The sequence below is a fragment of the Hypanus sabinus genome, chromosome 10 (assembly GCF_030144855.1).
Source record: "Hypanus sabinus isolate sHypSab1 chromosome 10, sHypSab1.hap1, whole genome shotgun sequence".
In the NCBI taxonomy this organism is placed as follows: Eukaryota; Metazoa; Chordata; class Chondrichthyes; order Myliobatiformes; family Dasyatidae; genus Hypanus; species Hypanus sabinus.
Window position 1 is genome coordinate 53,638,010 of NC_082715.1, and position 25,523 is coordinate 53,663,532.

The 25,523-nt window shown below is 39.5% G+C and overlaps 1 protein-coding gene across 5 annotated transcripts in view; it reads left to right on the plus strand.

Annotated features, from left to right (window-relative positions):
* Nucleotides 1–25,523, plus strand: part of nbas (NBAS subunit of NRZ tethering complex) — a 325,125-nt gene that overhangs the window by 213,889 nt on the left and 85,713 nt on the right. For all 5 annotated transcript variants that reach the window (XR_009514327.1, XM_059981865.1, XM_059981866.1 and 2 more), the window contains exons 40-44: nt 1,057–1,194; nt 11,563–11,792; nt 19,426–19,536; nt 21,282–21,532; nt 23,814–24,148. Coding sequence is in view for 4 of the 5 variants with exons in the window: in XM_059981865.1 (XP_059837848.1) it covers nt 1,057–1,194; nt 11,563–11,792; nt 19,426–19,536; nt 21,282–21,532; nt 23,814–24,148 (1,065 nt within the window). In the remaining variant the exon portion in view is untranslated. The remainder of the gene's footprint in view (nt 1–1,056; nt 1,195–11,562; nt 11,793–19,425; nt 19,537–21,281; nt 21,533–23,813; nt 24,149–25,523) is intronic.

Sequence of the window (25,523 nt, forward strand, 5' to 3'; positions counted from 1 at the left end):
AAAACCTCAAACGAAAAATTTGGAATATTGTGTACAGTTCTGGTCACCGAATTATAGGAAAGATGTCAATAAATTAGAGAGAGTGCAAAGACAATTTACTAGGATGTTACCTGGGTTTCAGCACTTAAGTTACAGAGAAAGGTTGAACAAGTTAGGTCTCTATTCATTGGAGCGTAGAAGGTTGAGGGGGGATTTGATCGAGGTATTTAAAATTTTGAGAGGGATAGATAGAGTTGACGTGAATAAGCTGTTTCCATTGAGAGTAGGGGAGATTCAAACGAGAGGACATGATTTGAGAATTAGGGGGCAGAAGTTTAAGGGAAACACGAGGGGGTATTTCTTTACTCAGAGAGTGATAGCTGTGTGGAATGAGCTTCCTGTAGAAGTAGTAGAGGCCAGTTCAGTTGTGTCATTTAAGGTAAAATTGGATAGGTATATGGACAGGAAAGGAGTGGAGGGTTATGGGCTGAGTGCGGGTAGGTGGGAGTAGGTGAGATTAAGTGTTCGGCACGGACTAGGAGGGCTGAGGTGGCCTGTTTCCGTGCTGTGATTGTTATATGGTTATATGACATGGTGTAGATCATATCACAAACATTTTCATCTTCCTGTAGAATTTCAGGAAGTTGAACAGACATTAACTACTTGTAGCTGATGAAGTGCTAGCTAACTCAATTTTCAGTTCCCTTGATTTAAAAGCCTGAAGATTAGCATATGGAGCTACACCCTATGTTGTAAAATAATATAAGCATCTCCAAAACTATGATATTTCAAAGGCTAACTTGACTTAAGATACTGGATTTGGAAGTTTTCTCTCAATTAGTTTATTTAGGAATTAGTTATAAAATTCATATAATGTGAAAGAAATTAATTGAAAGGACATTCATAGAAATTGTGATATTTCAGAAAATGTTAATATTTTCTTTACAAATGCTGAAAATGAATTATGGTACTTTCAAAAATGGCTTCTGTTAGACTTGTGTGATAGCTGCTCTCAGTAGCTTGACTTGTGAACAATGTTCTCTGTATTTTAAACATGACCCTGTTTATTTTCACTAGGTTGTAGATGCTACCAAGTGTTTTGAGAAGCTGCCTCATTCAGCTTTATCTCTACAATTTGCTGGCTATTATTACGCTTTACAGATTTATGTCCGCATAAGTCCATGCTTTAAGGACAAGTGTCATCCATTATACAAGGTTAGTGTTTAGTTTTCTATGTAATTGAAAGCAGTTGTAATAGAAGTGCTATTGTATATTTGAAATATTGTTAGTTATGTTTCAACTGGGCACATTACTTGAGAATAATAGTAATTAACAGTGAGGCAATGAAGAGGAAAAGGGGTATATAAGGATGTCCAAAACATGTATTTCTGATTAGAACTTAACAAATTTCATGATTGCTGCATTTAATTGACATTAATTTAATCTGTTTTAAATATTAGTGTTATCAGTGGAATTATTTCTCATTTCATGAATGGAATTAACCTGGTGTAATTAAATTTAAAATAAGCTGCTCTATTTGTATCTGAATTGTCAAATAAGGCCTGATTTTAAATAAATAAAATCTGATTTTAAACAGGTACTATCAGTACCTGTCAGTTTATACATCTCCATATCAATCAGTTGTACCTGGGTTTCCACAAGGTATTCCTACTTGCTCATCCGATTTCCCTTATTTGGTTCTATACTCTGCTTTCCTATCTCATTCTATCATCTACAGCCCCTCTATTACCTTCATCCATCATCTCCCAACCTCTGTCCATGTTTTTACCATACCACCCTCCATCTGCCAATCATCCCTTCTCACCTAGATTCGCCTATTACTTCAGCTCTTCCACTCTCCTCTACTTCTCTCCCTCTGCTTTTTTGACCCAGATAGAGGCTGACCCATAACATCAATTGTCCTTTTCCCTCTACAAAACTTGCTGAGTTCCTCCAGTAATTTTTTTTGTTTCCACTGTATTAACTTGTTATTAAACACTAACTGCTGCCTAAGCTAGTAAAGAAATCATTATTCAAATGATAAAAGAAAGTTGTCTTAAACAACCAATTAATGTACAAGAAACTAAGGAAAATTGCCTAGATTTTAATGGGGGTAAATGCAGGTTTAAGGAGACTTTTTATTTCAAATTGTTCCTAGGAATTTACTGGTGAACTCCATAAGTGATATATTCAGATGATTCGGTATTTCTGTGGTGAAACCTTCTAACCTCAGGTGTACCAAGATTAATTATATCTTTGGGAAATTAAAAATTCTCAATAATATAATTAATTTAACCTAGATATATCTGTGTTAAGCAGATATTTTAGTGTATTTCAATGAAAATAATCCTGTTGAGTGCAAGTATTTTCTATCTATATTAAGCATGTAATTCACATGAGACAAAATAAATAAAAACATGGAAAATAAGGGCACAAATGGGCTATTTGGCTCTGCCTTTTGTAATGATCATAGTTTATCATTCCAAATAACTTTTTTCCCTCAAATCCCTTAATCTGTTAAGTTCTAGGAACTCATTTTTCAATATATTCATTATAATCATTAAAATGATTTCTTCAACTATTTCGTGTGGTAGAGAATTCTCTAGGTTCACCACTCATTGAAGAAATTTCTTGTCATCTGAATATTATGTTGCTTACTCCTTAACTTATGTTCATAGTTCAAGTGCAGACTAGGTGGCAGGTTTGCAGAGCTGGCATTCTGTCAGTAATGGCTGTTCTCAGCTCCCAGTTGTGTACCATTTTATTTCCCTTTCCCATTTTTCTACCTTTTTTGTTCCCTCTTTCATACCCTTCCTCCAGCCTCCCATCACCCAATCAAATCCTCCATTGTCATATTTCCATTACATCCCCTCCTCGATAGATTACATGTAATTTCTTTGTCTAAACCATTCATCTATATTGTGGTTAGCTGGGATCCTGGCTAACTATTAGAATGCCCAATAACTTACTACATGTCATTTCTACTCTACACAGCAGCTCTCTACCGGTACTCCTTTACCTCCAGTGCCAGACCTTAAATCTTACTTGCTAATGCAACCGTATCAAAAGCCTTCTGCAATTCCTAATACTGAACATCCATTTTGTTTATTCTGCTAATTACAGACTCGGAACATTCCTATAGATTTTTAGAGCACTGATTTCTTTCTGTAAGTCCATATTGAAGTTTTACAATTTGCTCACTAATTTCCAAGTGTGCTGCTATTGCATCTTTTATAATGAATTTGAGTCTTACCACCACTTCTGATGTCAGGCTACAGTTTTCTGTTCTGTCTGTCAGTTCTGCTTTTTAGATAGCTTTGTTACATTAACTACCCGCCAATTCAGTGAAATCGTGAAGTCTGAAAACTGACCGCCAATCATCTATTATTTTTAGGGCCACTTACTTAAACAGTGAAAGTCATTTTCCTAAAGTACTCTGTTCATTGTAGTATCTACTATTCTTACCTAATTTATTAGGTTGTCATTTACATGTGAGTTTGAAGAGACTTCCATTGCTGGAATCTGGAGCCACAATCTGCTGGAGTAACTTTGTACAAATACAGAGTTTTTACCTGAGATTTCTAAAGTACCTTTCCTCGTACAGATGCTGCTGAATCCCCTGATTTTTTTCAGCAGATTGTTTGTCATGACCAATAAAAGATTGCATGAGCAGGTGATTCTCAGGTGCTTTGGGAAACTAGCACAGTGAATTGGAATTTGTTAATTATTGTCACATTCATTAAGATGGGTTGTCTTGCATACTGTTCATTCAGATCAAATCATTGCACTATATATTGAGCTGGTACAAGGTAAAGCAAAAATAGAATACAGTTATAATGAAAGTACAGTGCAGGTAGACCATAAAGTGCAAGATCGATTAAGATTGAGTTCACCTTGGCATACTAGGAAACCATTCAATAGTCTTATAACAGTGAGGTAGTAGAAGTTGGCTTTAAGCCTACTGGTACATGCTTTCAGAAGGGAGAAAGGTAAAATGTTCAGGATCTATACTTCTCACTGCCTCAGTAAGGCAGCCAGCATAATCAGAGTCCCTGATGTGCTGAGCTGTGTCTATAACTCTCTGCAGTTTTTTTGTGGTCATGAGCACAGTTGTTGCCATACCAAGGCAAGATCCATCTAGGTAGGGTAGTTTCTATGGTCTTTGATAAAAACTTGTAAGGGTTGTTAGCAACATGCCTAATTTCCTTAGCCTCCTAAGGAAATATGCATATTAAGCTATAGGCTCAATGCTGTTGGACCAGAATAAGGCTATTGATTTTCACTCCTAGGAGCTTGAAGTTCTCAGCCTTCACCAGGACTTTCAGCAGAGGCCGATTAATGATCTGAAGCTTGTGAAGATGTAGCTCACTCAGGTTCGCTGACTGAGACATAAGGCATCAATTTGCAGCAGTTTGGTGCTTTGAGCAGCAGCCAATCAGCGATTGGGATTGATTGGCAAGAACAAATTAAAATAAGGCAGAGGGCAGTGGAGCAGCCATTGTTGGAGTGGACGATGTTAGAGTGAGATTTTTGAGGCTTTAGGTCTTTGAGGCTTCAGTGAGAAGACGCTTAAGTGAGAGAAAAACCTACCTTAGAAATTACTATGCTTACCCATAGCTCTCTATTTTTCTAAGCTCCATGTACCTATCCAAAAGTGTCTTAAAAGTCCCTATCGTATCCGCCTCCACCGATGTTGCCGGCAGCCCATTCCACGCACTCACCACTGCCTGTATAAAAAAAACTTAGACCCGACATCTCCTCTGAACCTACTCCCCAGCACCTTAAACCTGTGTCCTTGTGGCAGCTATTTCAGCCCTGGGAAAAAGCCTCTGTCTATCCACATGATCAATGCCTCTCATCATGTTATACACTTCTGAGAGAAGTTTGGATAGGTACATGGATGTTAAGGGTATTAAGGGCTATGGTCCAGGTGCAGCTTGATGGGAGTAGGCAGTTTAAATGGTTCAGCATGGATTAGATGGACCAAAGGTCCTTTTTCTGTGCTAAATATTTCTATGACCCTATATGGAGACTTTCCCATCAAGCCTATACTCCTTTTGCTGACATTGACGGAAAGGTTGTGTTGTCATGACGCACATCACTTGGGTCTCCAGCTTTGTTATGTGAGATACGACCCACTCTGGTGGTATCTGCAAACTTTTGTATGTGGAATTAGAGCAGAATCTGGCCACACAATCATGCGTGTACAGGGATTAAAATAGGCAGCTGAGAATGCAACCTTGTGGAGTACGAGTGTTTAGAATAATCGTGGCGGTGGTGTTGCATCCTGCCCCTATTGATTATGTTCTAGTGGTCAGGAAGTTGTAGAAGAAGGTGTTGTCTCCAGGTCTCAAGAGTTTGGTGATGTTTTTGTATGGAATTCAGCAGGGTGATTAATTGATGCTGAAACCTCATAAGCAATAGTCATCAATAAAAATTAGTTTCGCTATTTAACAACAAAGAGCTTGGCATGCAGAACTTTAATTGATTTGCTTGCTTCTTTACCATTTTGATACCAGCTTTGTTTACTTATTGATACGCAAGGAGCTCAGTGTCTCAAGTAATATTCATGGGAGAGGGGAGAGAAATTATTGATATTTAAAGATCCTGGTGCAGGGTTTCAGCCTGAACCATGGATGATTGCTAGCCACCACAGATTCTACTTTACTGCTGACTTCCTCCAGTAGATTATTTAGACCATAAGAACATAACACAGAGAAGCGAAATTAGGTGATTCAGCCCATCGAGTTTACTCTGCCATCCCATCAGGATTGGTTTATTATCCCTCTCAACCCCATTCTCCTGCATTCTCCCTGTAACCTTTTACGGCCTTACTAATCTACAACCTATCAACCTATACTTTAAGTATACCTGATGACTTGGCTTGCGTAGCCACCTGTGGCAATGAATTCCACAGACTCAGTACACTATGGCTAAAGAAATTCCTCCTCATCCCTGAAGGAAATATGCCTCTATTTTGAGGCTGTGCCTCTGGTCTGCAACTCCCCCAGTATAGCAAACATCCTCTCCACATCCAGTCTGTCTGGACCTTTCAGTATTTATTTAGGTTCAGTGAGATCCCCCCCCTCATTCTTTGAAACTCCAGTGAGTTTAGGCCCAGAACCATCAAATGCTCGTCATGCTTTAACCCTTTCGTTCACAGAATGATTCTCATGAACTCCCCTGTAACCTCTCCAATGCTAGCACATTTTTTTCTTCGATAAAGGGCCCACAGTTGCTCACAATTCTCCCCGTACAGACTGACCAATTTCTTTTAAAGCCTCAGCGTTACATCCTTGCTTTGCATTTACCTTCCTTAACACAGACTTAACCTGCAAGTTAACCGTTTAGGGAATCCTGCATGAGGATTTTCATGTCCATTAACACCTCTGGTTTCTGAGTTTTCTCTCCATTTAGAAAACAGTCTGTGTCTTTATGCTTTCTATCAAAGTGCAAGACTGTACACTTTCCTGCATTATATCCTGTCTGCCACTTCGTTGCCCGTTCTCCTAATTGGTCTAAGTTTAAGTCCTTCTGCAGATTCCCTGTTTCCTCAGAACTACCTGCCCCTCCACTTATCTTCATTTCACCTGTAAACTTGGTCACAAAGTTATCATTTCCGTCATCCAAATCATTGACATATAATCTGAAAAGAAGCAGTCAAAATACTGATCTCTGCGAAACACCACTAGTCATTGGCAGTCAACCAGGAAAGACTCCTTTTGTTCTGACTCTTTGCCTCCTATCTTTGTCAGCCCATCTTCTGCCCTTTCTACTATCTTTCTTGTAATATCATGGTCTCTTGTTAAGCAGCCTCATGTGTGGCACCTTGTCAACGGCCTTCTAAAAATCCAGGTAAATAACATCTGCTGAATCTCTTTTTGTCTATCTTTCCTGTTACTTCCTCAAAGAATTCTAACAGATTTGGAAGGCAAGATATCCCATTAAGGAAACCGTGCTGATTTTAACCTATTTTATCATGTGCCTTCAAGTACCCTGAAATCTCATCCTTAATAATGGACACCAACATCTTCCTGATTACTGATGTTAGGCCAACTGGCTTCTTACTCTCTCAGGTGTTGTCCATCTGGTCTAGGTGACTTATCTATTTTCAGACCTTTAGTTTCCCAAGCATCACCTTTTTACTAATAGGAACTATACTTACTTCTGCCCCTAATGCTTTTGACTTTATGACATTCTGCTGGTGATTTCCACAGGGAACATCAAAGCAATATACATATTAAGTTCATCCACCATTTCTTTGTCTCCCGTTCCTACCTCGTCAGTGTTATTTTGCAGTGGTCCAATATCCACTCTCACCTCTTTTTGCTCTTTATATTTCTGAAAAACCTTTTGGTATCTGGTTTTAAATTATTGGCTTCCTTACCTTCGTATTTCTTCTTTTCTCTCCATGTTGCTTTTTTACTTGCCTTCTGTTGGTTTTTAAAAGCTTCCCAATCCTTTAACTTCCCGCAAATTTTTGCTATATTGTATGTTTTTATGTTAGCTTTGACTTCCCTTATCAGCCACAGTTGCCTCATTGTCCCTTCAGAATATTTTTTTGGAATGTATCTATCCTACACCATACAAATTGCCCCAGAAACTCCAAGCATTCCTTTTCTGCCATCATTCGTGCAAGTGTCTCCTTCCAATCAACTTTAGCCAGCTTCTCTCTAATGCCTCTGTAATTAATTTATTCCAGTGTAATACTAAAATACCCAATTTTAGCTTCTCCCTTTGAACCTCCAGGATGAATTCTATCTCATTATGATCACATGATCGTGCTTTTCAAGGAAATTATCTGGAAAGTTGATTAAGGCAAGGCAGTGGATGTTGTCTGCCTGGACTTCAGCAAGGTCTTTGACAAGGTCCCACATGGGTGGTTGATTAAGAAGGTTCATTCACTTTTGGCATTCAGAATGAGGTAGTAAATTGGATTAGACATTGGCTTTGCAGGTGAAGCCAGAGAGTGGTAGTAGATGGATGAGTCTCTGACTGGAGGCTGTGACTAATGGTGTACTGCAGGGATTGGTGCTGGGCCCTTTGTTGTTTGTCATCTATATCAACAAACTGGATGATAATGTAGAAAACTGGATTAGCAAATTTACTGGTGACACCAAGATTGGGGGTAGACTGTATAGCAAGGAGAGCTATTAAAACTTGCAGCAGGAGCTGGACCAGCTGCAAAAATTGGTTGAAACATGGCACTGAGAATTTAATGCAGCAAGTGTGAAATGTTGTGCTTTGGAAGGACAAACCAGGGTAGGATGTACATTGGGACCTGTAGGGTGCCGAGGTGTTTGGGAGAACAGGGGAATCTGGAACTACAGATCCATACTTCCCTGAAAATGGCGTTACTGGTAGATGGGGTCATAAAGAAAGCTTATGGCACATGGCCTTCATAAATTGTATTGAGTGTAAGAGTTCAAATGTTACATTGAATTTGTATAAGACATTGCTGAGGCCTTATTCAAGTATTATCTACTCTTCTGGTCACCTACCTGCAAGAATGATATCAGTAAGATTGAAACAGTGCAGAGAAAATTTATAAGGAGATTGCCAGGACTTGAAGACCTGAGTGAAAGGGAAAGGTTGAATAGGTTTGGACTTTATTCCCTAGAGTGTAGGGTGATTTCGATAGAGGTATACAAAATTCTGATGGCTATAGATAGAGTAAATGTGAGCAAGGCTATTTCTACTAATGTTAGGTGAGACAAGAATGAAATCTTACTGATTAATGGTGAAAGGTGAAATGAGAGGGTACTTCACTCAGAGGGTGCTGAGAGTATGGGACAAGCTGCTAGTGGAAGTGGTGAATGAGTGTTCAATTTTAACCTTTAAGAGGAATTTGGATGCACACATGGATGGAAGGGATATGGAGGACAGTGATCTGGGTGCAAGTTGATGGAATTAGCAGCACACTAGTTCAGCCCAGACTAGGTGGACCAAGAGTTGTATTGCTCTGAGACTCAATGACACAGCCTCCTAAGGATAACTTTACCTCAAGCTTCTGAATTAAATCTGGTTCATTACCAACACCCAATCTAAAATTACCTTCCCCCTAGTGGGCTGCTCTAAAAAAAAACTCTTGTAAGCATACTAGAAATTCTCTCCCTTGGCAACCAGCACCAACCTATTGTCTATTCATCTCCTCTTTCAATTTTGTCTCATTGTGTTTACTGCAATTTTACTCCATTTTCTACCTATCCTTCCGCACAGTCTTACTACACAATGCGTCTCATTTTATACTAGCTACTCCATCATTAGCCCAATCACTCTGGTTCCCATCCCCCTTGCCAAATTAGTTTAAACCCTCCCCAACAGCTCTAACAAACCTGCCTGCCAGGATATTTGTCCCCCTTGGGTTCTTACTTTCACTGGCAGCAATCTTGAAAGTAATCTTGATTACTACCCTGGCGGTCCTGCTTTTCAGCTTTTTACCTAAATCCCTATATTTTCTCTTTAGGACCTCATCCCTTTTTCTACCTATGTCACTGGTACCAATAGATACAATGACTTTTCACCCCCCTTTAGCATGCTGTGAACCTGATTCGAGACATCACTGATCTTGGCACCTGTGAAGCAACATACCATCTGGGTATCTCTTTCCTATCCACAGAATCTGCTGTCTGCTCCTCTAATAATGGAATCCCTATCACAACTACATTCCACTTCTCCCCTACCCTTCTGAGCCACAGAGACAGGCAGTGCACAAGATCAGGATTAAAGTGATTTGATTTCATATTTTTTTTTACCAACAGAGCCACCCTATCCTCTCTCCCTACCTGCCTGTCCTTTCAATACTATGTCTGTCCTTGGATGTTATGATCTTCTTTAAGCCATGACTCAGCAAAGCCCACAATGCCATACCTGCTAATCTCTTAACTCTGCTACAGGATCATCCACATGATCTTCTCCAATAGCTGAAATCCTGCTCCCCTGTGCCAATTCTTCAGCCATGCATTTATCTGCCAAATCATCCTGTTCTTTCCCTCACTGACATGTGGCACATGCAGCAATCCAGGGATGACTACCCTGAGTTTCAGTTTTATAGGTTTCTACCTAACTCCCCATATTCTTTCTTCAGGTCCTCATCATTTTTTCTGCCTCTCTGTATCATCCTTCCCACTTACAATGCCGTGACATACCTTGACCCTTACACCTAGGAGGCAACATACCATCTGTTGTCTCTTTCATGTCCACAGAATTCCTTGTCTGCTCCTCTAAGTATGGAATCCCCAATCACTACTGCACTCCTCTTTTTTTTTATCCCCCACCCATTCCTTCTGAACAACAGACCCAGATTCAGTGCCACTGTCACTGCGGCTTTTCCTTAGTGAGTCCCCACCCCCAACAAAGCAGCGTACTTGTTAGTGAGTGGAACAGCCGGCTGCAGGAGCCACAGGGGTACTCTGTGCTGTTGGCCTATTCCCTTTCCCTGTCATGACAGTTACCCAGCTGCCTGCCTTATGCAACTTAGAGATGACTACCTCTTTATAGCTCCAATCTATCACCTATTTGTGAGCTGAAGGTCATCCAGCTGCAGCTCCAGTTTCCTAACAAGTATACACAAAGTACACTGCAGATGCTGTGGTCAAATCAAGACGTACAAAAAAGCTGGATGAACTCAGCAGGTCGGGCAGCATCCGCTGAAAGAAGCAGTCAACGTTTCGGGTGGAGACCCTTCATCAGGACGTGTCCCGACGATGCTTTTTTGTACGTCCTAACAAGTTTGTAAGGAATTGCAGCTCAATGCACCTCATGCTGATGAGTTATCAAGGAGACTGGAGATCTCCCAGAGTTCCCACATCTCACACAAAGAACATACCACTTTCTCTGGACTCGTGCTCACACACTAGTTATGTACTTGTAGACAAAGAAAGGTATTTTAAAAATAACTTAATAGAAACTTAATTAGAGTCTTAGCCTCTTCTGGCCTAAGCCTCTTGAGCCAAAGCCTGACTACTCATGCACTAGCCCTCTCCCACCAAGGCTGCTCCGCTTGCACCTCGTTTGTTTTTATTTGCCTTTGCCAAGTGCCTAGTAGATTGTCATGATTGAAGTTTCAAAAGTCTCAAAGGACCCTGAGCCCTTTTTAAACCTCCTGCCATCTCTCTCACACGAGTGAGTGCTCATGATGATTGAAGCCCACTGAAATTATTTGCTGTTTCATTTACCTAGTGTCTAGCTGTTCAGTTTTTGTTAGTTTCTGTCATTAAAGAGCAAAACCATACTCGATACAAGTACTCAATGTGAGCATTTTTCCACAAGATTTTAGACATGCATTCATTTATTTTCTCTAATTATTTTTGCTTGGCATTCTCCTTTCATACTGAGATTGATCATTTTCATACATAAACTTAGGCCACTAATGGATATTTCCCTGGCTACAATGATGTTGAAGAAATTGATTATTTTTAAAGTATGTGTAATTTTAAGAAATATAGCACACTATAAAATCACTATATTTGCAGACGTTTTCCTTATTTATTTTAGTTATTATTTTTTTAGTTTGAAGAATATCATGTAAGTGGTGGTAATAATTATTGATCAACTTTTATCGATGTATCTGAAATTTTGCAGGCTGATCCCAAAGAGGTGATTAAAATGGTCACAAGGCATGTGACTGAAAATGCAGACAACAGTTGGTCAGAAGAAGTACAGACATTAATTCATCATTTTAACTACTACAATCAATTGTTGACTGATTTCACACAAGCTCAAACACTTAAAGGACTCGGCAAAGGTGTGGATGTGCAGCGATTTGCAACAGATAGCCAATACAAAAGGGAGACAATTCTAGGTTTAGCAGAGTAAGTATCAAATTGTTATGCAAAATTATTCCAGTCAAACTCAAATTATGCAAAGACCAATAACACAGTACTTGCCACAATTCAACAGTCAATGAACCCTTAAATTTTGCTCAGTTCTTTCCAAAAAAAATTGGTAAAGGTAAGCAATGAAAAAATACCAATTCCTTCAGGTTTATCACTCAAAAGGAAGAATATCTCTGCCATTTTTTAGGGAAACCACAATGCACAGGAAGAAATCAGCTGATTTGTATTCAATGCTATTTGTTAAGATATTTGTTCTGAATAATGTCAGCAGACTCTGGAAAGCCATTCTATAGAAAAAACGAATTTCCATTTTCAGTTAGTAACATGTTTTACTAAAAATCCTCAGAGCAACTTATGACATCTCCTGAGGTGTGTAACAGTATCATTGTTATCTGTAAGATTCTATATTGGGGATTAATGCTTTATTTTCTGTACCCTTCGTCTTTTTTAAATTAAATTCTTGATGTAATCAGTTTGTATATATTACTGAAAATGCCTACTCCGGCGGGTCACAGATAACAACTCAGAATGACTGTCCAAACATCAGGAGATGTCAAAAGTTGCTCTGAGGATTTTTAGTAAATCATGCTACTAACTGAAAATGGAAATTCCTTTATCTATAGAATGGCTTTCCAGAGTCTGCTGACATTTTTCAGAACAAATATCTTTACACAATAAGATATCAGATTATATATGACCTCATCTTTTTCTTCAGAAGTTTTGTTCCCATATCCCTCCCTCTCATTTTTAAGTGATCAGTGTCTTGCAGAGAGCAGCACCCCCCTCAATTTATTGTTTCTTCAATTGAAACTTCTGTTTTAGTAACTGCTAAACTCGCTGTGCAGGCTTTGTGCAAAACACTCACACTGCATTAGACTTTCAAATCTCTTAGTATTCTTTCCTTTCAGTTAGTCCTGACGAAGGATCTCGACCTGAAATGTCGACTGTGCTTCTATAGATGCTGCCTGGCCTGCTGTGTTCCACCAGCATTTTGTGTGTGTTGTTTACACTGCATTAGATTGTTTCATTGATTGATTGATCATTTAATGTCATTTCCAGTACACAAGTGCAAAGAAGAACAAAATAATTGTTACTCCAGATCTGATGCAGCCCATAAAAACACAATAAGATAAAGAACGTAGTACAGTAATAGAAAAACACAATAAATATAAAAACACACAATAGCTTGTATACACCGTAAAGTGTATATACCATAAAGTGACATGAGCGCATAGGAGTGTCTGTACATAAGATGACTGACAGGAAATGATAAAGTTGTGGTGGTGGGAGATGTGGGTTAGTGGGTGGTGATATTGATCAGCCTTGCAGCTTACGGAAAGTAACCATTTTTGATTCTGGTGGTCCTGGTGCAGATGCTACGTAGCCACGTCCCCGATGGAAGTGGGACAAACAGCCCATGAGCAGAGTCAGCGAGATCCTTTATGATGTTGCTGGCCCTTTCCTGGCACCTTTCTGTATATATGTCAATGGCGGAAAGGTGATGAGTGATGAGTGGGTCTGTTCTGGCAACCCATTGTAGAACCTGCCTCTCCGCCACAGTGCAATTTCCATGCCATGCAGTGATGCAGCCTGCTGGGGTGCTCTCTGCAGTGCATCTGCAGAATGACATGGGTATAGATGTGCAGAGTCCATTCTCTTCAGCCTTCTCAGCAAGTAGTGGCATTGGGCAGTTGTTTTAAGAGGTTTTTAGTTGACACCGCTCTTTCCTCAGAGCTACATAACACAAAATGCAGGGGGAGCTCAGCAAGTCAGCAAGCATTTATGGAGGAGAATAAATGGTTTAAGTTTTGGGTCGAGGCCATTCATCAAGACTGGAAAGGAAATGGGCAGGAACCAGACTAAGAAGGTGAGGGAGAAGAAGGAATACATGGTGGGGGTGGGGTGAAGGAGGAATGAAATAAGAAGAAGAAATCTGAGAGGACAGTGAGCCATGGAAGAAATGAAAGGAGGAAGGTCACTAGATAGTGGTGATAGGCAAATGAGAAGAGAAGGGATTAAGAAGATAACCAGAATGGGTAAAAAAAAGAGAGAAGATGGAGGAGCAAGAAATTACTAGAAGTTAGAGAAATCCGTATTCATGCCATCAGATTGGAAGCTACCTAGATGGAATATAACGTATTGCTTCTCCATCTTGAGTTTGGTGTCATCATGATGTAGAAGAGGCAATAGATAGGCATCAGAATGGGAAGCCAAATTGAAATGTGTGGCTTTTGAGAGATCCTTTCTTTTGTAGAGAATAAAATGAAACTGCTTGACAAAGTTGTCCTCCAGTCTGCTCCGAGAATCACCAATATAGAATTTGCTCAATGTAGAGGCCTCACTGGGAGCACCAGATAAAATGGATGACCCTGACCGACTTGCAGATGAGGTGTTGCGTCACCTGGAAGGTTAGTTGAGGTCCTGAATGGTGGTGACGGTGGAAATGTAGGGTTAGGTCTGGCACTTGTCAGGCTTCCAGGAATAAGTACCAGGAAGGAGATTGTTGGGGAGGGACAAATGGACAAAGGAGTCACATAGAGAGCCATCCCTACAGAAAATGTAGGGGGGTGAGGAAGAGAAATATGTGACAGCTGATTGTACGTTTAAGTTCCAATCTGGAGACTTGTTTTTATTTCATGCACTATGATATCAGTGCCATCTATTGACTTCCCAAACTGACGAGATTAAGCAACTTCGCAGCTTGAATTTCTGCAGTCTGAGGTGAGATTGCCTGGAAAAGCTTATTAAGTTGGTTTCAGGATTTTGATCCACCAGTCAGCTATCTCTTTTCAGGTCAAAATGGTGCAACCTAGAGTGAGCACAGGTGGTGATATTCTCATATCCTTTTGCTCCTGTCTCTCTCAATGGTGGGGCTTGTATTATCAAGCATTCTCTTGAATGCTGTCTTACTGGAGAAGCTCATTTCCATGGCACAAATGTTATTTGCCACTTTTGATGCTTACCCCACTTTTGAACTTTACAATGGGCTTCATTATCAATGGATTGAACTGAACAGTCACCCATGAAAGTCCCCATTTCTGACTCTGTCGTTGAGGGCTGATCATGAAATGGATGTTGATACTGTGCATAAGCAAGTGAAAGCATCTTCCTTTGTACTCAGTATGACTTCAGCAAATAAATCTCCATCATAAAAGGTCGAGCTACTTGGCATATTGAGGAGGTGCTTCTCTATCATAAACAACTGCCTTCCAGTAGGATGACACAATAAACCCTAACCCGTCTAAGGTGAATATAGAACTTAATCGTACTATATTGGTACACAGGAACATTCAATCAGCATCTCAGAGTAAGTTTATCTATCATTATAATGTTAATTGTGGAAGCCAACTGTCAGCAAATTGAATGCTAGTTTTCCTCAGCAGCAAAAATGACTACAATTAGCAATTATTTTATTAGGGTGAAAATGCTTTGGAATATCTTGGCATATATTAAGTGTCATGTTAACACAAGTTTTATTTTTTCTTACCATCACCTTAATTTGATGACCAATTCTAACAAATGGAACTGCCTCAGGTCCTGTTCATTGGAGGGTGGGGGGGGGGGGGGGAGTTAACAGAAATCGGATGGCAACACTCTCTCATTTCTTTAAAAAAGCATTTTTCCTTAATATCTTCAGTAAGCCTTCTTAAAAATTGCAATATAGAAGTGTTACAACGTGGAGAGTGGCAAGAGGTTTGATTGTTGGGCTTCAGATCACTTAATTTATCAAGAAAGGCTGGAAAACTAAATCTGCTTCCAACAACAGAAGGTGATTGAGAAGGGATGTTTTAAAATGAAGATGGAAGAGTGATGTATAACTGCTGCCAAAATAAGAGAAATGGTCGCAAATTGGAAAAGTACAACAAACTATGCTTGAAGTCTGTGTTAAACTATCAATTTTAAGCAAGAGAAAATCTGCAGAAGCTGGTAAACCAAGCAATGCACACAAATGCTGGAGGAATTCAGCAGGGCAGGCAGCATCAATGGAAAAGAGTAAACAGTCAACGTTTCAGGCCAATAACCTTATACAGAGCTGGAGAAAAAAGATGAGAAGTCAGAGTAAGATGGTGTGGGGTGGGGGAGGGGAGGAAGAAATACAATGTAGTAGGTAGTAGTTCTGGAATGAAAAGCATCACCTTGAGAGCAGATGCGACAGAGAATGAGGAATTGAGAGGAGATAGCATCTGCTAAGCAAGAGATTGCCAATCACAATGCTTCTTCTATTGAAGTGCTTAACTGATAATGAGCTTTGTACTTATAATTGTTAAGTGTTTGGCCCAGAATATACTGACAAAATAAAGGTGAGTTTTCTTAGAATTAATATTTGAAAATCTTTCTGGCAATTTATGGAAATGAAAATCATTTGCAAATCATGAATTTTGCTTTGCTATTTTGTTTCTCAAGGCCATTGGCTCAGAGCTTCTGAGACTATTGGTTCTGCCTATGTGGCATTCACTTGCTCTTACAGATGCATGTCACAAAGAGCTGCTGGTTGGAAGTTTAATTGGCCACTATTAATTGCCATGGAGTGTAACTGAGTGAGAGAACCAGGAGGGGATTTGATGGAAATTAAAATGGGTAGGATTTGTATAAAAAGCTACTTGTGGACTCATTTCTGTGTTTTATTTTATGTATTCATACATACAGCGCAAAATAGGCCCTTCCACCCCTATATGCCACGCTGCCCAGTAATCCCCAAATTAATCCTAACCTAATCATGCGACATTTTACGATGATCAATTAACCTACCAACTGATAAGATTGTGGGAGGAAACTGGAGAACCCAGAGGAAACCCACACAGATACAGGGAGAACATGCAAACTCCTTGCAGGCGGAGTTGGTGGGAATTTAACCCAGGTCGCCTGTACTATAATGTGTTTTACTAACCACTGTGCTACTGTGCCACCTTAAAGTCATACCTCTATGACTTGCTAGCATGCAGTTATGTGTTAATCCAGAAATTACCATGTGCAGCTTAAAATATTTAAAAACTTTCTGCGAATGCTCATCTCTTTTCTTTACATCGTTGCTACCAATATAGATCATGATCTGTGACTGTTCACACATGAATCATGAAGGTGTTACGAATGATGAACAACTCTGATGGGCAGAAGGGTACAAAATCGCCAATGGCCCCCCCCCCCCCCCTTTAGAGAATTGCAAATCGCTACTATTTCGACGCTGTTATCAAGGAAATAAGAGAGACAAAAGGGACTCTGCCAGGGCAGTTGTTATTGATGATAGCTCATGAAAGTTAACGAGAGAGAGAGGCACAGCTAAGGTGGAATGTCTCCTCCTAACAAAAGTGGAACGGAACCATTGATTACTGCTGTTGTCTTTTGGAGAAGGATTGTGTACTTGGTACTGTTCTATTCATTGAAACTCCTCAGGGGACAACCAGAGTGGGATGGTTTGATGGGTTGCATCATCTCAACCTGATTGACACCTGAGACCCCGTGAGTGGGGATAAAAGTGAGGTCTGGGGTAACACCCCTCAGACGGACCAGGAGGAACGCTAGTGAGCAGCAGAAACCCACGAGATAGTGTGGGACATCGGAGACCAAACGAAGGGTCGGTAAATTTTAACTCAGTGTTTTGTAGCAAGACCGGTGGCGGCTTGTGTGTGTGTCCACCCTTGCCTGGGTGACAAGTCCACCATGGAAGAACGGTCTAGCTAAAGGATGGAGGGGTCATACGTGAATGGCCACAACAACACATCGACGGATCAAGATCATAAAGGAAGGTTGGCAAGAAAATAGCTATTACTGTTCGCTCGTTCTCTCTCTCTCTCTCTCTCCCTCTCTCTCTCTCTTTCTCTCCAACTGAAACACCGCGACCAACAACTACCGCAGCCTGCATGAACTGAACTGAACTTTATATTTTCATCTGACAATTCATTATCCCCTAGACAACGATAGAGCTTGTTTCATTCGTGATTATTATTATACCCGAACTTTTAAGTTTAGTATTGCTAATGTATATTCTCTGTATATTTGCATTGATATTATTTTGTATATTTTTGCTAATAAATATTGTTGAAAATAGTAACACCAGACTCCAACGGACACTTCTATCTTTGCTGGTAAGAAACCCAGTTACGGGGTTCGTAACAAAGGTCATAGATGGGGCGAATGTACTAAGTCTTTTTATTTTGAATACTTCAGCATTAATACCTCCTTGTGCAGTTGGATCCTCAATTTCCTCACTTGCAGACCCCAGTCAGTTCAGTTTGGCATTGACATCTCCACCACAATCCCTATCAGCACAGGTGCACCACGAGGGTGTGTGTTTCTCTACTTACTTTCTACTTAAGTCTGTGTGGCTCAGCACAGCTCCAATCCTATATTCAAGTTTGCTGAAGACACTGTCATTGACTGAATCAAAGATGGTGATGAATCAGCATATAGGAGCAAGATTAAAATCTGACTGAGTGGTACCACAACAACAACCTCAGCAAGACCAAGGAGCTGATTATTGATTTCAAAAGAAGGAAACCAGAGGTCCACGAGCCAGTCCTCAGTGGAGAATCAGAGATGGAGATGATCAGCAACTTTAAATTCTTTGGTGTTATCATTTTGGAGGTCCTGCCCTGGGCCTAGCACGTAAATGCAATCAGGAAGAAAGTACAGCAGGGTCATTACCTCCTTAGGAGTTTGTGAAGATCTAGCATGACGTCTAAAATTTTGACAAAATTCTACAGAGGTATAGTGGAAAGTATATTGACTGGCTGCATCAAAGCTTGGTATGGAAACACCAATGCCCTTGAACAAAAAATAAGACAAAAGTGGTGGATACAGCCCCATCACAGGTAAAGAATGGTTTAGAGGGAAATGGGCCAAAATGAGCAAATGGGACCAGCTTAGATGGTCAACTTGGTTAGCATGGATGAGTTAAGCCAAAGAATAATAGTCCTTAAATTTCAATTGTTAAAGGAGATGAGCAATGAGTTCCCTTGTTCATTTAGACCTCAAATGCTCAATTAACAATAGTTCCACATTTAGTAATTCACATACAAAGACTTCTTTAAGTTGATGTGTTATGCAAAACCTTTCACTCCTCAAGCATTGTTCCACTTCAGGTATGTTTTTATTCATAACCCACAGCAGTGTTTTAATTGTTGTGACTTTTCAAAACTTTTCTGGGTGATTACCTGTTTTATTCTCTATAAATCTGAGCATATTGAAAACTGCCTGTAACTCAGCACATTTCAAGTGAAATGGGGGACTGATAAAGGGCCTTAGACTGAAATGTTGAGTTTTTATTCCACTAGATAAATGCTGCAATGTGATCTGTTGAGATTCTCCAGCATTTTGTGTGTGTTGCACAAATAAGCTTCTGCATTTAGTATACACCAGTAATACCTGTTGTCTATAAAGAGTTTTATAGGTATTAGTTTTCCAAACCCAAGGAGCTTACTGAAATTTCACTAATTTTCTTATCTTCAACAGTGACTTTGGCAGGAAACTATGAAGACAGTCATTTTCAGCCACTATAGTTGGAAATTGATTTATCTAACTATTTGTTTTATATAATAAATTGAATTTATTGACAGAAAGATACAAATTCCTAAATTTTCTGCATTTTTAAAAATAATTTCTCCTTTCATAGAACATTGGAAGAAAATGTGTATAAGATCTCTCTATCATTGGCTCAGCGTTACAATATCCCCCTCTGGGAACTTTACATGACACATTTGGAATTCCTTTTCACAGATAGTGGGTAAGTAGCTATAAAAACTAAGCAGTGCATTGATATTAATATCTCTTTTATTTCACATATTTGTAGGCATAATTCTCAATGTTCATTTGCCATGAAGAAGAAATTATAGCAATTCCAGAGATTGGATAGATGGGATTATATGGTCAGATGCAACACTGAGCTCACTGCTTAAGTCCAAAGTAAATTTATATTTGTCTTTTACAGTCCTCTATTCTCTCACTGAGAACTTCTTCCCCGGAACTCTTACTGTGACGTCAAAGCCCAGACAGTTATAAGAGATTCATGCTACAAGACTTCAGAAGCTCAAGGAAAGGCTGAAAGTGGTTCTGAGCAAAGCCCCGAATGAGATGGACTTTTACACTTGATTTATTGACAAACAAGCTTTCCTTCAGGACAGAGGAAGTCTTAACTTTAGAAATCATCAGTGTGACAGATTGACAAATAAGGCTTTAGGGAGCAAAGGAACTGCAGGCTTCCCTTCCCAGTAGAGACTTGTGCTAAAAATGTCCACACAAAGCATTTTCTTGTAGAGGTTGCTGTAAAGCAATCAGCAGCAAGAATTGGCTCCGTTTTTTTTTGTAGCAGCCATAGAGAATTGTAGTATTTTAGACTGACAACAACAAACTTGGCTTAGACTGGGGAGCTAAACCCCTGATCTGTTCTGATGCTTTTCAACATTCAAAATTGTTTATTGTCATTCTGCAGTACCTATGTGTAAAGGAGAATGAAATGATTGTTACTCCAGATCCAATGCATCATTAAAAAAAACACAGCATACAGAACACAATATAAAAATGCATTAATTATATATACGATCAGTTTAAATACCTGGTCTGATGATATGTGCATGAAGTGACAGGAGTATCTGTATATAAGGTTCAGTGGGGTGACTTAATAGGTGGAGGTGTTGATCATCCTGATGGCTTGGGGGAAGTAACTCCTTTTGAGTCTTCTTGTCCTGGTATGGTTGCTGCGTAGCCTCTTCCCTGATGGAAATGAGGCACATAGTCCGTTAGTACAGTGGGTGGGATCTCTTGGGAAACGTTTTACCCACAGTGTAATTAGGGAGAAATGACTGCTATAATATCATAAAATGGCTCATGTGTCAACAGTAAGAGATAATGTGGGTGAAGTGACTGATAAAAGGATTAATTTACAATAATTTATGCTAACTTTACAATGGGTGATTTAACTAGCATTAATGAATACCTAGACTGTGCCGATGGTGATGTGGCATCCACACCCGGACTTCAGAGTAAGAGGTCGCAGAATCGAATCCAGCCGGCTCCTTGCATGAGTTCTGCCTGTGCTGGGTTGAGCGTCAACCTAAAAACTCGACCTCATAAAACAGACAAACGCTTAAAAAACAGCTGGCCGATGCACTAAAAAAGGTGTGGGGTGGAACTCTATGGGTAACTAGCATGTGGAAATGCACTGAAGCTCATCTTCTCTATGCAGTAGATGGTCATAACAAATAAGCAGCATAAAACTGAAAGGACTTATCAAAAACCTACGTTGAAGCTATCAGCAGTGCAGCAGTTAAAACATTTGCTCTCAAAAACTCACTCCATATTGGAGTCACAGTACTTGGCATCAATTTGCTGAACTGCACTTGTGGCATAGTTTGCTTAGGTTTCAGCTAAGTGATATCTCCATACTGATGTCTCCGCCTTGTTTATTTAAAAATTTTGATTGAAAAATCCGATCACTGAAGCCTACGTGGAACCTTTTGTTTTTAATTTCAGGCTTTCAACTACAGAAATTGAAAGTCGAGTCTTGACTCTTAACCTTTTTGATGTATTGAAAAGCAAGCCAGAAGCATTTCATGAGCACATGACAAAGTATGTTTACCCGGGGATTGATGGTATGGATCACATCCGATTGCTTTATTATTTCACTCTACTGGAAAGTTGTGGCTGTGCTGAATTGATGAAACAACCCATCAAACCAGACACTCATGTAAAGTTGCTGAAAAAACTCAAGGTCATTGCTCCAGGTAGGGGTACTTGGCTTTTCAAAGGTTCATTTATTTATCTATATTATGTAGTCACAGGGCTTTTGTTAGATGTTTTATTATGTATTATTAAGGGGCTCAAGAGAGAAATAAGTCATTAATAAAATTTTCTAAGTATTCATTTAGGACATCGCCTAACTCCTCCAACTTCAGGTGCATGGTTCTTCTTTTATCCCGATCAGTCCTCTATTCACTCTAGTCATCTTTTTGTTTTTTACATACAGTATATGCACAATGCCTTGGTGTTTCCCTTAATCCTACTCACCAGGCCTATAGAATCATAGAAAACTAAGGCATGGAAACAGGCCCTACAGCTCACCTAGTGCATGCCAATAGATTAATCCGCCCACTCCCATTGACCTGCACCCCTGCATACCCCTCCCATCCAAGTACACATCCAAATTCCTCCTAAATGTTGAAATCGACCCTGCATCTGCTACTTGCGCTGGCAGCTCCTTCTACAGTCTTGCCACTCTCTGAATAAAGAAGTTCCCCCTCATGTTCCATTTGAACTTGTCACCTTCCACGCTTGATCTGTGACCTCTAGTTGGAGTCTGTGGAAAAAGCCTGCTTGCATTTATCCTATATATACTCCTGATAATTTTGTATACCTCTATTAAATTTTTCCTCAATCTTCAACTTCTAGGGAATAAAATCCTAACTTATTCAACCTTTTCCTATAACTCAGGTTATAACTCCTCAACTCCTGGCAACCTCCTTGTAAAGTTTCTTTGCACTCTTTCAATCTTATTTAAATTATTCTTGTAAGCAGATGAGCAAAACTGCACAGAATTTTCCAAAATTTGGCCTCAAAAACATCTTATACAATTTCAACATAACATCCCAAGTCCTGTACTCAATACATTGATTTATGAAGGCTAATATATCAAAAGCTTTCTGAACAACTATCTACCTGTAATGCAACTTTCAAGGAATTATGGATCTGTTTTCCTTGTACTCCTCAGTATTCTACCGCTCTCTGCTTAAGACCTACCCTGACTGGTGCTCCCAAAATTTAACACCTCACACTTGTCTGTATTAAATTCCATCTACCATTTTTCAGTCCATTCTTGATGTCATCCACAAATTTGCTGATCCATTTTCTCACATTATTATCCAGATATAGATGACAAGCAACAATGGACCCAGCACCGATCCCTGTGGCACACTATTCAGAGAAGCAACCATCTATTACCACTCTCTGGCTTCTTCTGCAAAGGCAATGTCTAATCTACCTCATTTTGAATACCAAGCGACTGAACCGTCTCATGTCTCCTTCCAGTTCTCCCAAGTCCCATCTTCAGCTAACTAGTAACTCTCAAGAATTCTGTTTGAACTTTGCTTCATAAAACTGAAATATGCTTCTTTCTTCCTCTTGACTAAATGTTCTATTTCTCTTGTTAGCCATGTTTCTTTCACCTTACCCTCCTTTGCCTGCCTCAGTGGGACAAACTTATCTAGAACCCCATGCAAGTGTTCCCTAAACAACCCTCACATTTCCATTGTACACTTCCCTGTATTTATCCTCCTAAGATCCTGCTTAAGCAGCATCATAATTTGCATTCTCCCAGTTAAATACTTCTCCATAGCGTCTGCAACCAACACTTATCCAAGTCTGTTTTAGAGGACAGATATTTAATAGGTAAAAGTGAGGTGCAATACTTCGTACAAAAAAGACTAACTTTTAAAGGAAGTCTGTTTAAATAGTGAAGTAAGAAAGGGATCCAAGGATATGTATTTAATAATCATTAAATAATGAAGATTAAAAAGGGTTTTTAAAGCAACCACTATCACAATTTTTTTAAAAAGGGACAATGTTTATATTTTTAAATCACGTTTAGTGGAATACCACACATCACATAATTCTCATCTTCATTTTCCATTAAAAGCCATACTGCCACTGGAAAGGCAGAAATTTAAGAGTTAAAAAAGAAACCGAACTTGAGAGGTTTCAGTCGTTAGGAATAACAGAAAGAGCAGGAGCCCACTTCTGGAACATTGAAGGCTGAGCTGACAGTGGTGCAGAAATCTGTGTTGTTCATTATTCTTGTTACATTGTTCAGAAACTGAAGATACTAAGCGGATTATTATGCATTCAGAGTTTACTTAGGATAACTTGAATGTTTGTAGTTGACTGAAAGTATTATTTTTGAATATGTCTCATTCTTACTAATAAGGTCATATGATAAAAAAATTGTATTTGTAAAAAAGTACTTAGTTGTTCCTTTTGTATGCTGACTTTGTTTCATTTGTTCTTTATTAGACCTTAATTATAAGAAGCTGACAGATGGAAACACTGATCCTTTGGAATCATTAGAACCGGTTCTCACTAGCCAGAATGTCTTATCAATTTCCAAACTAGCTTCCAAAATTCCTGGGAAAGATGCTATAATGCTCTCTCCAAATCTCATCTATGCTACATGGCTTTGTAAGCTTTTTTGGATTGGAGATTTCCAGCTTATTAAAACACCACCACAGACAGTAACCGAATGGTTGCATGCATATGATACATGTGCAAAGTACTTTGACAGGCTTTCTCCTGCGAATATTATTGAATTTGTGGATGACATCACCTTCTCTGCTAATGCTGTAAACAAGGTACTTAAAAATGTTTTTTTGGATACAAGAGGGGAAACGGAATCATATTTACTTGAAGCTAAATGTTTAAGTGGCAGTTGCAGCACGATATGGAATTCCAACAGTGGCAGATCTAATAGAACTTGTGAGCATTTCTAATTTCAGCACTGTATAATAATAAATCAAGGTATGTTTCCCACAAACTAACCTGCAACCATGTTAAGACTTCTACCTGTCAACTTTGAATGTCACTGTAACATCCAGTGAGCTGATTTAGCACAATTTGACTACAACTAGAGGTTGTGGGTTAAGGGTGAAAGGCGAAAAGTTTTAAGGGGAACATGAGGGGAAAGCTCTTCACTCAGAGGGCCAAGAGAGTGTGGACAAGCGGCCAACAGAAGAGACAGCTGCCAGGATGCTTGATTTCAACGTTTAAGAGATGGTTGGATAGGTACATGGATGGTAGGGACATGGCGAGCTATGGTCCCAGTGCAAGTTGATGGGAGTAGGCAGTTTAAGTGGCTTGGCGTGGACTAGATGGGTCATAGGTCTTACTTCTGTGTTGTGCCTTTCTATGACTATGATTCTGTCTCTAATCTTTAGAATGTTAAATTTTAGTTATTTAAGATTCATATGACCAAATAATCATTTTGGGATAAGATAGAAGCTGAAATTTCAAATATTTTACAAGCATTTATTATTGTCACATGTACCAAAATATGGTGAAAAGCTTGTCTTGCCTACAGTTCATACAGATCAAATGATTACACAGTGCATTAAGGTAGAACAAGGTAAAATAATAATACTGCAAAATAAAGTATAACAGATACAAAGTAAGTGCAGTGAAGGTAAACAATCGGTGCAAGTTCATAACGAGGTAGATTGTGAAGCTAAGAGTCTATTTCATCATACTACTGAACTATTGTAACAGCAGGACAGAAGCTGTCCTTGAGCTAAGACAGGTTTGCTTTCGGTCTTTATTGTTTTCTGCCCAGTGAAAAAGGAGGAAAGAGAATGTCTGTTGTGGGTGGGATCTTTATTTATGCTGGCTGCTTTACTGAGGCAGTGAGAAATGCAGACAGAGTACATCGAGGGGGAGCTATGTGATGTACTGAGCTGTATCCACAATTGCTGTTTTTTGTTGTCATTGCAGAGCAGTTGCCATATAAAGCTGTTATGAATCCAGATAGGATGCTTTCTGTGGTGTATCAATAAAAGTTGGTAATGGTCAATGAGGAAATGCCAAATTTCTTTAACCTCGAGGAAGCAGAGGTATTGGTGAGCTTTCCTTCCTGTGTCATATAAGTGGTTGGACCAGCACAGGCTGTTGGTGATGTTCACTCCTCGAAACCCTTCCAACTTCAACACAATGATGTAGACAGAGGCAAGTGCACCA